This window comes from Delphinapterus leucas, chromosome 2 (genome assembly GCF_059928025.1).
Source record: "Delphinapterus leucas isolate spDelLeu-1000000601 "Yukka" chromosome 2, BTC_Dleu_Yukka2, whole genome shotgun sequence".
NCBI classification, from domain to species: Eukaryota; Metazoa; Chordata; class Mammalia; order Artiodactyla; family Monodontidae; genus Delphinapterus; species Delphinapterus leucas.
The window spans coordinates 107,614,530-107,624,434 of record NC_143130.1 but is presented as its reverse complement, the minus strand read 5'-3'; the positions used below and the strand labels follow the sequence as shown (position 1 = coordinate 107,624,434).

Here is a 9,905-nt window from a genome sequence, read left to right as displayed (position 1 = left end):
CCTCTGAGCCTCGCTCTTGCTGACCTGCAATAAACATGAGTGCCAGACTCTGCCTGAGCCCCTATCCTTCCCCGCCGACCATCCAGGAGCCGTCCTGGACTCCTGGGGGAGGGGGGGCCCTGCCCCTGTGTCAGAGCTGGGGGAGCCAAGACACCCCACATCTACCGAAGAGGAACCGAGGCCCATGGAGGTGAGGCGGCTTCCCTGAGGTGGCAGAGCCGTGAGTCCCCCTACTGCTCAGCCAACCAGACAAGGGAAGAGAGGGAGAAATTCCAAAAGTGGAGAAAACAAAGGCACCAGAGGGTGAGCCAATTCCAAACACTAGGAGACAGAATTGCACTGCGGAAGCTGAAGCCACCCTCCACCTACACCACCCCTGAGGCCACAGGAGTTAAAGTTGTCCTGGGACACCTGTTTCCTCCAAAATGAATTCCCCACCAATGCCAGGAGAGGCTCAGAGCTGGCTGGGGATGGAGATGTGGATAAAGAGGGTGACGCAGGTCCCTTTCTGGTCAGCCCCTTGGAAGTAACCCACAGGGAGTCCCGCTCCCCTTAACCCCCCGGTACAGTCGGCTGGGGCCCGGGTCTGTGGGCCACACCTCGTCGTGAGGGCATCCTGAGACTCTGGAGCCAGCTGACACCAAACTGAACCAAAGTGTGGAACAAACCTAGGTCCCACTTGTCTCATCTTGACCTCTCACACAGACACAGACGAGCAGGGCACGCACAGGTGCACACCACAGAGCACACTTCTGCTCCCTTTGAGCTCCCTCCAGGGACAGGCTGGCCTGTGTCACACGGCTGCTCAGGGTCCTTACCCTGCGGTCAGGCGGGTCCTTACCCCACGCTGCTCCTAGCAAATCCCTGCCCCCTGCTGGGCTTTACTATGGCCAGGCCCTCCTGACCACCTTCTCATCCCTTCATTGCCCGCCCCCCCATCTCCTGGACTCCCCTGGCTAAGCCCTTCCGCTCCCTCTTCTGAGGCCTTGACCGCCCCTGCCCAAGATTGGTCACCAGTCTTGAGAATGGCCTGTTGGTAAAGTCCTGAGAACTGTGAGCAGAGACCAGAGAAACACAAAAGCCAGTCGGTTCTAGCCCTGGAGAGGCTACCAGTTCCGGTGAGGAGCCAGGACATGAGGTCAGGAGAACAGGAACCCAGAGGCAAGAAAAGCCAGACCAAGAGTGGCTGGTGGTTAGCACCGAGGGGAGCAGAGCAACTCTACCAGAGTTCAGGTTCAGGCAGGGCTTGGGTGCTGGGGCCTGCATCTGGAAGGAGCACCCTAGAAGGAGGAAGGCATTTCAGGGCAGGGACACAGAAGCACTGGAGACGGGCTAGCAAGTCAGCTTGGACGAGCTAGGCCACACTGGGCTCTGCGGGGCTGGGCAAGGATGTCCCGGCCACATTGAGCTGTCATAGGCCAGGCAGGGCTGACTCCAAAGTCCCCCTGAGCCATGACTGCCCTTCACTAGCTGGTCTTCTTCCCCATCTGTGAGCGTTCAAGGATGGGCCTGCTGGGCACCTCTGAATCCCTGGGACCCAGCACGGGGTCTGCACATGGGATGCTCAGGAAATGTCCTGCTGAGGCACTGGCAAGCTGGGAAGGTGGACCTGCTGGTGGAGGGAGCTGGAAATGAGGCTGGGCCATTTTTTATGAGTTACAGGGGCTCAGTACCATATCCAGAACACCTGTTCAGGTGTTAGGAGAGCTGGGCTCCAGCCCTAACTCTGTCACAGACAAAGAGGTCACTTCCCCTAATTGGGCGTGTCCTCTCGTATGTGAATTGAGGGCATTGAACCAGCTGATATCTGGGGGCTCATGCAGCTCCAGCAATGTGGGAATCTCTGCCCTCATCTGACGCTGACCTCTCCCTGGCAGCCTGCGGGCCAAGTCCTCCCCTCACCACTAGGGGGAGCTCTACACACGCCCCAGGCAAGCACCTCACCTCAAATCCACTAAGACCGGTATGTGAAAAGCTTGGCAAGTGGGCACTCATTCACAGACGGAAGGCTTGCGACTTCTCAGACACAGAAGCCTGGGTGCCCGGCCACCAGGCACACCGCAAGGTGGCCTTGCACGCAAGAGTTGTGGCATGGAAGCTTTATGTTGAAGGATGTCTAAGCCCCCCCTTCCTCATTGTTCACGCCTGGTCCCAGAGAAGGGACCATGACCTGCTCCAGGCAACATTCCCATGAATACTCTTTGGCATTCCTAGTCTGCCTAATTTGGGGGGAAGAAAAAGATTCACCAGTAGGATTCAAGTCTTTTAATTTGGGAATGACCAGCTTCCTCCTATACCCTCCCTTTCGTCCATAATACCCCCTCCCTGGCCGAGCACCATCATAAGTCAGGCCTTAGAACACGAGGCCTCACAGACAATCCCCGGTGACTTCTCAGGCCTGGCTCCATCGCTGTAGGCTGGGGTGGTGCACAGTAGGCTGGGGAGCTAGTGAATCCAAAGGAGACGTGTCTGGGCTCTGCTGTCCCCCTTTTCTGGCTGGGCTCAGGAGCCAGGTAGCCCCAGTATCACTACTGGTCCCCTGTGAAGATGAAGCCAGGTGGGGTAGGGCATGGCAGGGTGGGGTAGCTGGGGCAGGGGGTGGAGGGGACATCTCCTCTTCCCAGAGCACAGGCACTCACCCTGGGTGGCCCTGGGCGCCATCTCAGTCCGGTAGATCTTGAAGGCATCGTAGGCAAAGACGGAAACCAGGATGATGCCAAAAACCTGTGGGCGTAGGAGCAGGGATGGCACAACAAAGGTCATCGGGCCATTGATACTGGGGAGAGGGAGGTGGGTGATATGGGGCAAGGTGTGAGGCAGGCCCTGGGCACTGGGTTGAGCTTGGGGTGGAGAGAGGCACACAAAGTGTGCAACTACCAGCCAAAGGTCCTTGGGGAGCCAGAGAGCTCTGTGGGGCTGGACTCACAAAAGCAGCAATGGCAGCTCCATCCCGGGAGGTCACAGCCACAAAGGAGACCACCAGGAAGATGATGCTGGCGCTGACACAGCGGAGGAAGTCCTGGGGGTTGGGGGGGCAGGGTCAAAGGGAAGCAGAGGGCAGGGGGCATCGCCCTGAGGTTTTCCAGGCTAGTCAGCAGCTTGACCCTCAGGCACTGTGAATCCCTACATGGAGATACCCTTGGACACAACATAAAGTGCTTGAGAGACAAAGAGAGAGAGAGAGTTCACACAGCTCCCCAGGGGAGGGATGAAGATAAATGCAGAGCAACCAGGACCAGGACCAGAAGCCAGGGGCCTGGGCTGGGGCTGGACCTGGACAAGGGAGCAGATCTGAGGGATGTGGGTCAAAGGAGTGTTTGAGTGTTGGGTACGGGAGCCGGACTCCTTGTTAAACCAGGAAAAGGAGAGAGGCTGGGAGAGGAAAGGAGAATTCAACGTGCAGAGAAGAAAGGGACCAAAACGGGGTGGGGGAGGCAGGGTCCCTCACCAGACAGGGCCAGTTCAGCCGATCGAAGCGCTGGTAGTACTGGGTGGCGTAGAGGAAGAGGAAGGCTAGCGTGATGAAGAACTCCAGTAGCGCAGCAGCCATGTAGGCGGAGATGGAGGCCGTGAAACAGACGAAGATGATGAAGGTCAGGGCCTGCGAGACCGAGGGTGGGAAGCTTGCCAGGAAGCGGACACAGGCACAGCCGGGCCTTTGCCCTCTCCCTCCCCGGAGCTCCCCCAGCCGGCCCCACCACCTGTCCTTGGAGGTCTCGCCATCCCTGGAGCCACATCCAGGGCCTTTGCCTATTGAGGCCCAACTCTGGCCCCCCACCTCTGCCCACCCATGCTCCCCCTGCCTCGGGATCCCAGCAGCCCCAGCAGTTTGGCCAAGCTGCACGGCTCCATGGGCCGCCATTCTGTGAAATCCACAAGATAGTGTGTCCCCCTTTAGCCCCAAGTACAATGGGAACGCCAGCCCCTGGAGTGGCGCCCACATCAGTCTGTGCCCCCAGGAGGCACCCCATGCCCCATAACACTTCTCCCACTCCTGGATGCCTAAAACTCTTCTGACAAGGACCAGAGCCTCTGGTTCCATGCCAAGAGGCAAGGTTTAGAAGGCAGATGCTCCAGGGTAGACTCTGGGGTCCCCTCAGCTCTGGTGATGTAGGATGGCGTATATGCAGAAGATTTAAGTTTACTAGTAGGTCTTGCTAAGTGACTAAGGGAAGCTCCTTTCCTGAGGACAGATATTCATGGGGAGCAGGCAGCAGATAAAGTGGGGCTGCAGGAAGTCTGCCCTTTTTGGTAGTTGAACTTCTCGGATCTGCCAAGAAGTGGCCATCTTAAAGCCTGGGGAAAGACCAGCTGGTGTTACCGCTGTCCCATCCCTGTGCCTCACACCCCCTCGATGTCCCAGAGAGCTGTCCTCTGTTTAACTTCAATCCTTCCTGCAGCAACTGAAACCTGCTGTGACTGCCTCCAGATGGGAGATGAGGGGCTGGGTGGGGGGGTGGGGCAGCTGGGGCCGGAGGGGTGTCCTGAGAGCCTGGGGAGGGAGGCTGCTGAGGGCTGAGCCCTGTGGGGGTGGGGCAGCTGGGGCCGGAGGGGTGTCCTGAGAGCCTGGGGAGGGAGGTTGCTGAGGGCTGAGCCCTGGTGGGGGGCCCGGGCTGGGAGATAGAGGCTGCAGGTCAGGGAGGCAGCTGTTACCAGCTCAGTTTCCAGCAGGATGCCTTTGAGGGACGAGAGGAACGTCTTGTCCACGGTGAAGCCCTGGAGCCCCGCAGCTGCCCCATCTTCAGGGGGTCGGTCCCGGCGATTCCAAGCACTGAGCATCTCCACGGGGCCCACCGGGCACAGCCCCCACTGCCACCAGCCAGGAAGGAAAATGGAAAACTGACAGGATGGGGAAGCAGAGAGGAGCAGGAAGGCACTGCGAGAAACCTGAACGTGAAGCGGGCAGGGCTGCTGTGGGACCCCGGGGAAGGCGGCTGCCCAGAAGGGCCTGCACCCAGCTGCCCAGAGCGCTCGGCTGGTGCGTGCACTGCCCCCCAGGCAGCACATGGGAGGGGAGGCGCGGGCAAGGGGGGAGTGGTCAACCCTCCCCTTACTTGGAGCCCAACCCCGCCTCCCGCAGAGGGGAGAAGCGGGGCTAGGAGGAGGTCCGCGGAGAAACCAGGATGAGCTGGGAGGTGAGCTGAGAAATGCGCCGGCCTAGGAGCCCCCAAGGACCCAAGCCTGAGGAAGTTTGTGGCCCTCTTCCCTAACCTTAACCCTCTTCCTCACCATCCTTTCTCCCTTTTCCTTTTAGGGAGGGTGGGAGCTGGAGCCCAGCCCAGGCAACACCCCCCAGAACCAAGCAGTAGCAGCCAGAACTGAGGACAAAGGCAGATTGTTGGGGGACAAGGGGGCGCTGTGTGCCTGCTGCAGTACCTCAATGGGCCTCTGTCTCTCCAGCATGCCAGGAGGGCGGCCTGACCCCCACCCCAGTGTTTAGGGCTGAGCCAGGGAGCCAGGGAAGGGGAGGGATGGGGGGCCACAGCGGAAACTCTGGACGGCAGAGGGAGAAGGCAGTAGGTGAGGGCTGACAGTGGGGAGGAAGAGGGACCAGGCTGGGGACCACAAGATGCTCAGGCACCAGGGATGCCAAAGACAAATTAGGCCATTTTATTTATTTATTTATTTATTTATCTATCTTTTAACATCTTTATTGGAGTATAATTGCTTTACAATGGTGTGTTAGTTTCTGCTTTATAACAAAGTGAATCAGCTATACATATACATATATATCCCACATTTCTTCCCTCTTGCATCTCCCTCCCACCCTCCCCAACCCACCCCTCTAGGTGGTCACAAACCACCGAGCTGATCTCCCTGTGCTATGCGGCTGCTTCCCACTAGCTATCTATTTTACGTTTGGTAGTGTATATATGTCCATGCCACTCTCTCACTTTGTCACAGCTTACCCTCCCCCCTCCCCATATCCTCAAGTCCATGCTCTAGTAGGTCTGTGTCTTTATTCCCGTCTTACAGGCCACTTACAGCCAGTTCAAGTCTCTGTCCAACCTGCAGGGGCGGCAAGTGTCAGGTCCTGGGGGTAAGGCTGGCTGGCAAACAGGGGACCGGTCAGGAGCAGCGAGGGCCCAGGGTGGAAATGCCAGGACTGTCGGGGGCTTGGCTTCTTATTCCAGCTCTGGTACCCGCGTGTCAGGTGGCTTTGAACAGGTCACCCCCTCTTCCCTGGGATTTATTTCCCCCAACTGTCAGTGAGGGTCGGGCATAGAAGAATGACTTTCCAACTGGTCCCAGAGTCCTAAGGGAGGCGGGGCAGGTGAGCAGCTCCACCAGAGCCTCCACCAGACCAGCCCTGGTTCCATCTGATACATACACTGGGCTCTAGCCTGAGGTTCCTTTTTGTAATTGTTATCATTTTTTAGGGTTTTTTAAAAGCTTAAAGTAAAAACTGTTCTTATATCCAAGTATAAGAAAATATCAAGTGAAGGCTGACAGTCTGTCTCCCCGTCCCCCTCCCCAGAGGAAGCCACCATCTGCCATATCCTGCCCGTCCTCCAGACACAGGCTGGGCATGTATTATAAGCACACATAAGAGTGTGTGGTAAGGCTCAGTGACTTATTCTAAAAGGATTTCATGGTCCCTAAAAGGCATGAAAAGTAGGTGCTCCAAAGGTCTGGGACCCCAGAAGCCCAGAGGGAAACAGCTCCTAGGTTCTAAAACCATCCTCCAAACAGACAGGACTTCGCAAACTGGGGCTCAGCAAGTGTGGCATTTCCCAGAGTGGCATTCCCCAATAAACACGCTGCAGCAGAAGGGGTCTGTGGCCAAATGAGTCTGGGAAGCACTGAGTTTAATGATTTCTTCTCTGTGGACTTCTTGCCATGAAGGTGCTGGGCACACTGGGAACCTCCAAGGAGTGGGGCCTGCAGCAGCTTTTCCCCCCCTTACTTGACGTCATCATTTCTTTTTCTTTCTGAGGAACAGCTTGTGGGACAAGAGTTGCAAAGAACACGCTTTTGGGGGAGGACAGCAGAGTGGTTATCAGGGGTTCACGGCCTCCCAACCAGGGGTCTAGATCCCAGCCGAGTCAGCCATCTGGTACCCGGCCTCCCCAAAGGGGCTCCCACCTCTTTAGATTTAGCCCAGAGCCCAGCCAGCCTTCTGAGACCACTTCAAAGCAAAGTGACCTACAGTCTCCACCCTGGACCTAGTCTCAATCAGAGCTGACCCTTCCCTACCCACTGACCTACTCCATCCATCCTCAAAGCCAAGGCTAAGCCAGAACTAGACTTACAGAGAGTAGAAACACAGACACCCCGTGAGGACTCAAGACTGCAAGAGAAATATGTTCGGGATCCCTAATAGCACTAATTTTTAATATTTTTATTAATTGTCCCAATTTCAGGGCTTCCTAATATTTTATTTTACACCATGACACAAATAGAGGATTATGTGTGTGGCACACAGCAAAAGAATAAGACTGCTCATGATCAAAGGTAACCAGCCTGGGGCTCCAACCACCCAGCTGCGCCCCCCAGAGCAGAGGGAGGGTATAATTAGAACCCATTCATGGCTCAGGGCAGTAGCATTTGGTATTGGGCTTCTTCGTGCCTGTATTGTACATTATTCTCTGATATTTTAGTTAGAAAAACACAGCCATTGTAGGGGAAGAAGAAGGAGAAGAAGGAAGAGGAGGCAGGGAAGAAGTAGAGGAAGAAGAAGAAAGGAAGAAACCAACATTTTCTGTACTAAGTACAGATTTTTCATATCTTATTTCCTATGATCTGCACCATTAGCCTATGGACTATTATTTCATTTTACAGATGAAAAAAACTAAGCTTTGAACACTTGAGTGATTGGCCCAAGGTCACCCAATAAGAGTCAGAGCTAGGCCTTGTCTAACACCCAAACTTGATAACCTCCCTGAGGTAAAAGGGGGCAGGCAGGCTGGAATTGTCTGGAACTCCCCTGGTCCCTCGCACACACACTGACCAGCACGTGAGCAGGTGTTCGGGAGGGGACAGGGGCCAGCAGACTCACTTGTATCTCCAGGGGGCGATGGACCGGCTGTTGAGGGGTCTGTCTTCACTGGCCTTGCAGGATTCCGGGTGGTGGGCAAGGCTGGTGGTCTCTGGGGGAGGCATAAGCACAGTGTTGCACTTCAGCCACTCCTCAGTGGGGTTCTGTCCTTTGCTGGGGCAGCAGCTGGGCCAGTGGGTACAGCCCTTCTGGGGCCGCAAATGGAGGGTGTGGGTTCCCAAGACCATTGCCAAAAATGCAACCATCTGTAGGAAAAGGCCAGTGAGAAAACTGCTTCCACTTAGTCCGGGTGCCCCCTCCCCCAGCTGTTCCCTGAGCTCCTGGATTCATGCTGCATCTGGTCCCCAGCCCCAAACCTGAGAGCTTCCTCCACCCTAGCCACATCTCTGCTCCTGCCCTGCTCAGCATGTCCCAGCCGGGCCCCTACGCACTCACTTGGTACATGCCGGATGCTGCTCCCCCAGCCTGGGTGCCGCGCTGGCTGACAGCAGGGCCTTGTGGAAGCAGGTTGACTGGAGCAGTTTAGGAGTCCTGGTTTTATCTGCAGCAAACCTGTTTTGTTTATTCAAATTCTTTCCCACTACCTTTTGGAGTGTGTGACCTGAGATTAAAAAACAAAACAAGGGCTTCCCTGGTGGCGCAGTGGTTGAGAGTCCGCCTGCTGATGCAGGGGACATGGGTTCGTGCCCCGGTCCGGGAAGATCCCACATGCCACGGAGCGGCTGGGCCCGTGAGCCATAGCCGCTGAGCCTGCGCATCCGGGGCCACAACAGTGAGAGGCCCGCATACCACACACACACACACAAAAAACCGAAAACCCCAAAAAACTTGCAAGTGTTTTCAAAAGCTGATTTAAATGCTAGACTCACGGAAGTTGTGATTAACATCATTGTAAGCCCGATAACCTATTGGGTAAACTTTGTTCTTTATGCTTTTCCAGGCATGGGTCAAAGCAATAGTATCCTGCTATTCTATGCCTTTGAGAACAGGCATTATTGGAATTTCCCTGGTTCGCTTGGTACCCAAAATTAGGGAACACCATCCTGGCCTCTCTCCAAGAGGCCTCGTTTCTACGATCCCTGATGCTCCCACCCATGGTCTTGTCTCTTCTCTTCCCTTTCTTCTCAGATGTCCTCCTGATCACCGACCTTAGTGAACATTTCCCTCTATCTCCTTGTTCTCTGACCCCTTCTGTTCTCTGGCCGCTTCCTCATCTTCGATGACTCCAACTTCTATGACCACAATCATCTATGACTTCTCCTCATTTTCCGTTACCCTCTCCCTAACTTCTACCCACCCTCCCTGGGGGCCACCCCGCCCCCCATCCCTGCGCGTTCCTTGACCTGCTTCGGGCTAGGGATACAGGCCTAACCCCACAGGCTGCCGGGAAGGCCTGCAGCCATCAGTTTGCCGGCTGGATGTGCAGGGCCTGTTGGAAGAAGCGGTGGGTGACTGTTCCCATCGCATGAATGAGAAGGCAGAGCCAGGAAGAGGAGGGGCAAGGTGACAGCCTCATCTAAGAGGCAACAGGAACACCCAGCTCCCAGATCAGCCAGCCCCCACCCCTACTCACTGGGCCTCGGGCATGAGGACCACGGCAGGGGGAGCTGCCACTTTCAGGCCAGGGGGTGAGCCCATTCAGTCTCAGCTCCATGGACCACTGTTGGCCAGGAGGGGGTATGTGTGCCCTGGAAAGGCTCCAACTGGGCCTGGCCCCAAAGACTCAGGTCAGCCAGGGGCCACCCCATCTGGGGGCTCTTTGCCTCCTTCCCTCCCACCTTTTTCTCTTCATCCTTGTCCATCAACCCCCTTCATTCCACACACCCACAACGCCACCCCGCCCCACGCCAACACACTCATACACAGACATTGTCTCTCGAATGATGTTTCCTGATTTGCATGTGTT

At 56.2% G+C, this 9,905-nt stretch overlaps 1 protein-coding gene across 1 annotated transcript; it reads right to left on the bottom strand.

The window, feature by feature from the left end:
* Positions 1-61: 61 nt before the first annotated feature.
* CMTM5 (CKLF like MARVEL transmembrane domain containing 5) lies at positions 62-4,800 on the bottom strand. The gene is made up of 6 exons (XM_089906256.1): positions 4,654-4,800; positions 3,449-3,601; positions 2,927-3,019; positions 2,640-2,724; positions 1,224-1,280; positions 62-102 (listed from the first exon to the last, which is right to left on the bottom strand). Exons 1-6 carry the CDS (start codon positions 4,777-4,779, stop codon positions 62-64), a joined length of 555 nt encoding a protein of 184 aa, XP_089762382.1. The 5' UTR covers positions 4,780-4,800.
* Positions 4,801-9,905: the final 5,105 nt, after the last annotated feature.

What these genes read in the sequence shown, in the direction of transcription:
- CMTM5 (XM_089906256.1), bottom strand. Translation starts at nt 4,779, where the DNA reads ATGCTCAGTGCTTGGAATCGCCGGGACCGACCCCCTGAAGATGGGGCA. An exon ending in GGCTGAACTGGCCCTGTCTG is followed by an intron (nt 3,020 to 3,448) that starts GTGAGGGACCCT and finishes CCCAACCCCCAG; the next exon opens with GACTTCCTCCGCTGTGTCAG. An exon ending in GGCGCCCAGGGCCACCCAGG is followed by an intron (nt 1,281 to 2,639) that starts GTGAGTGCCTGT and finishes TCCTCCTTCTAG; the next exon opens with GGTGCTCCTTCCAGATGCAG.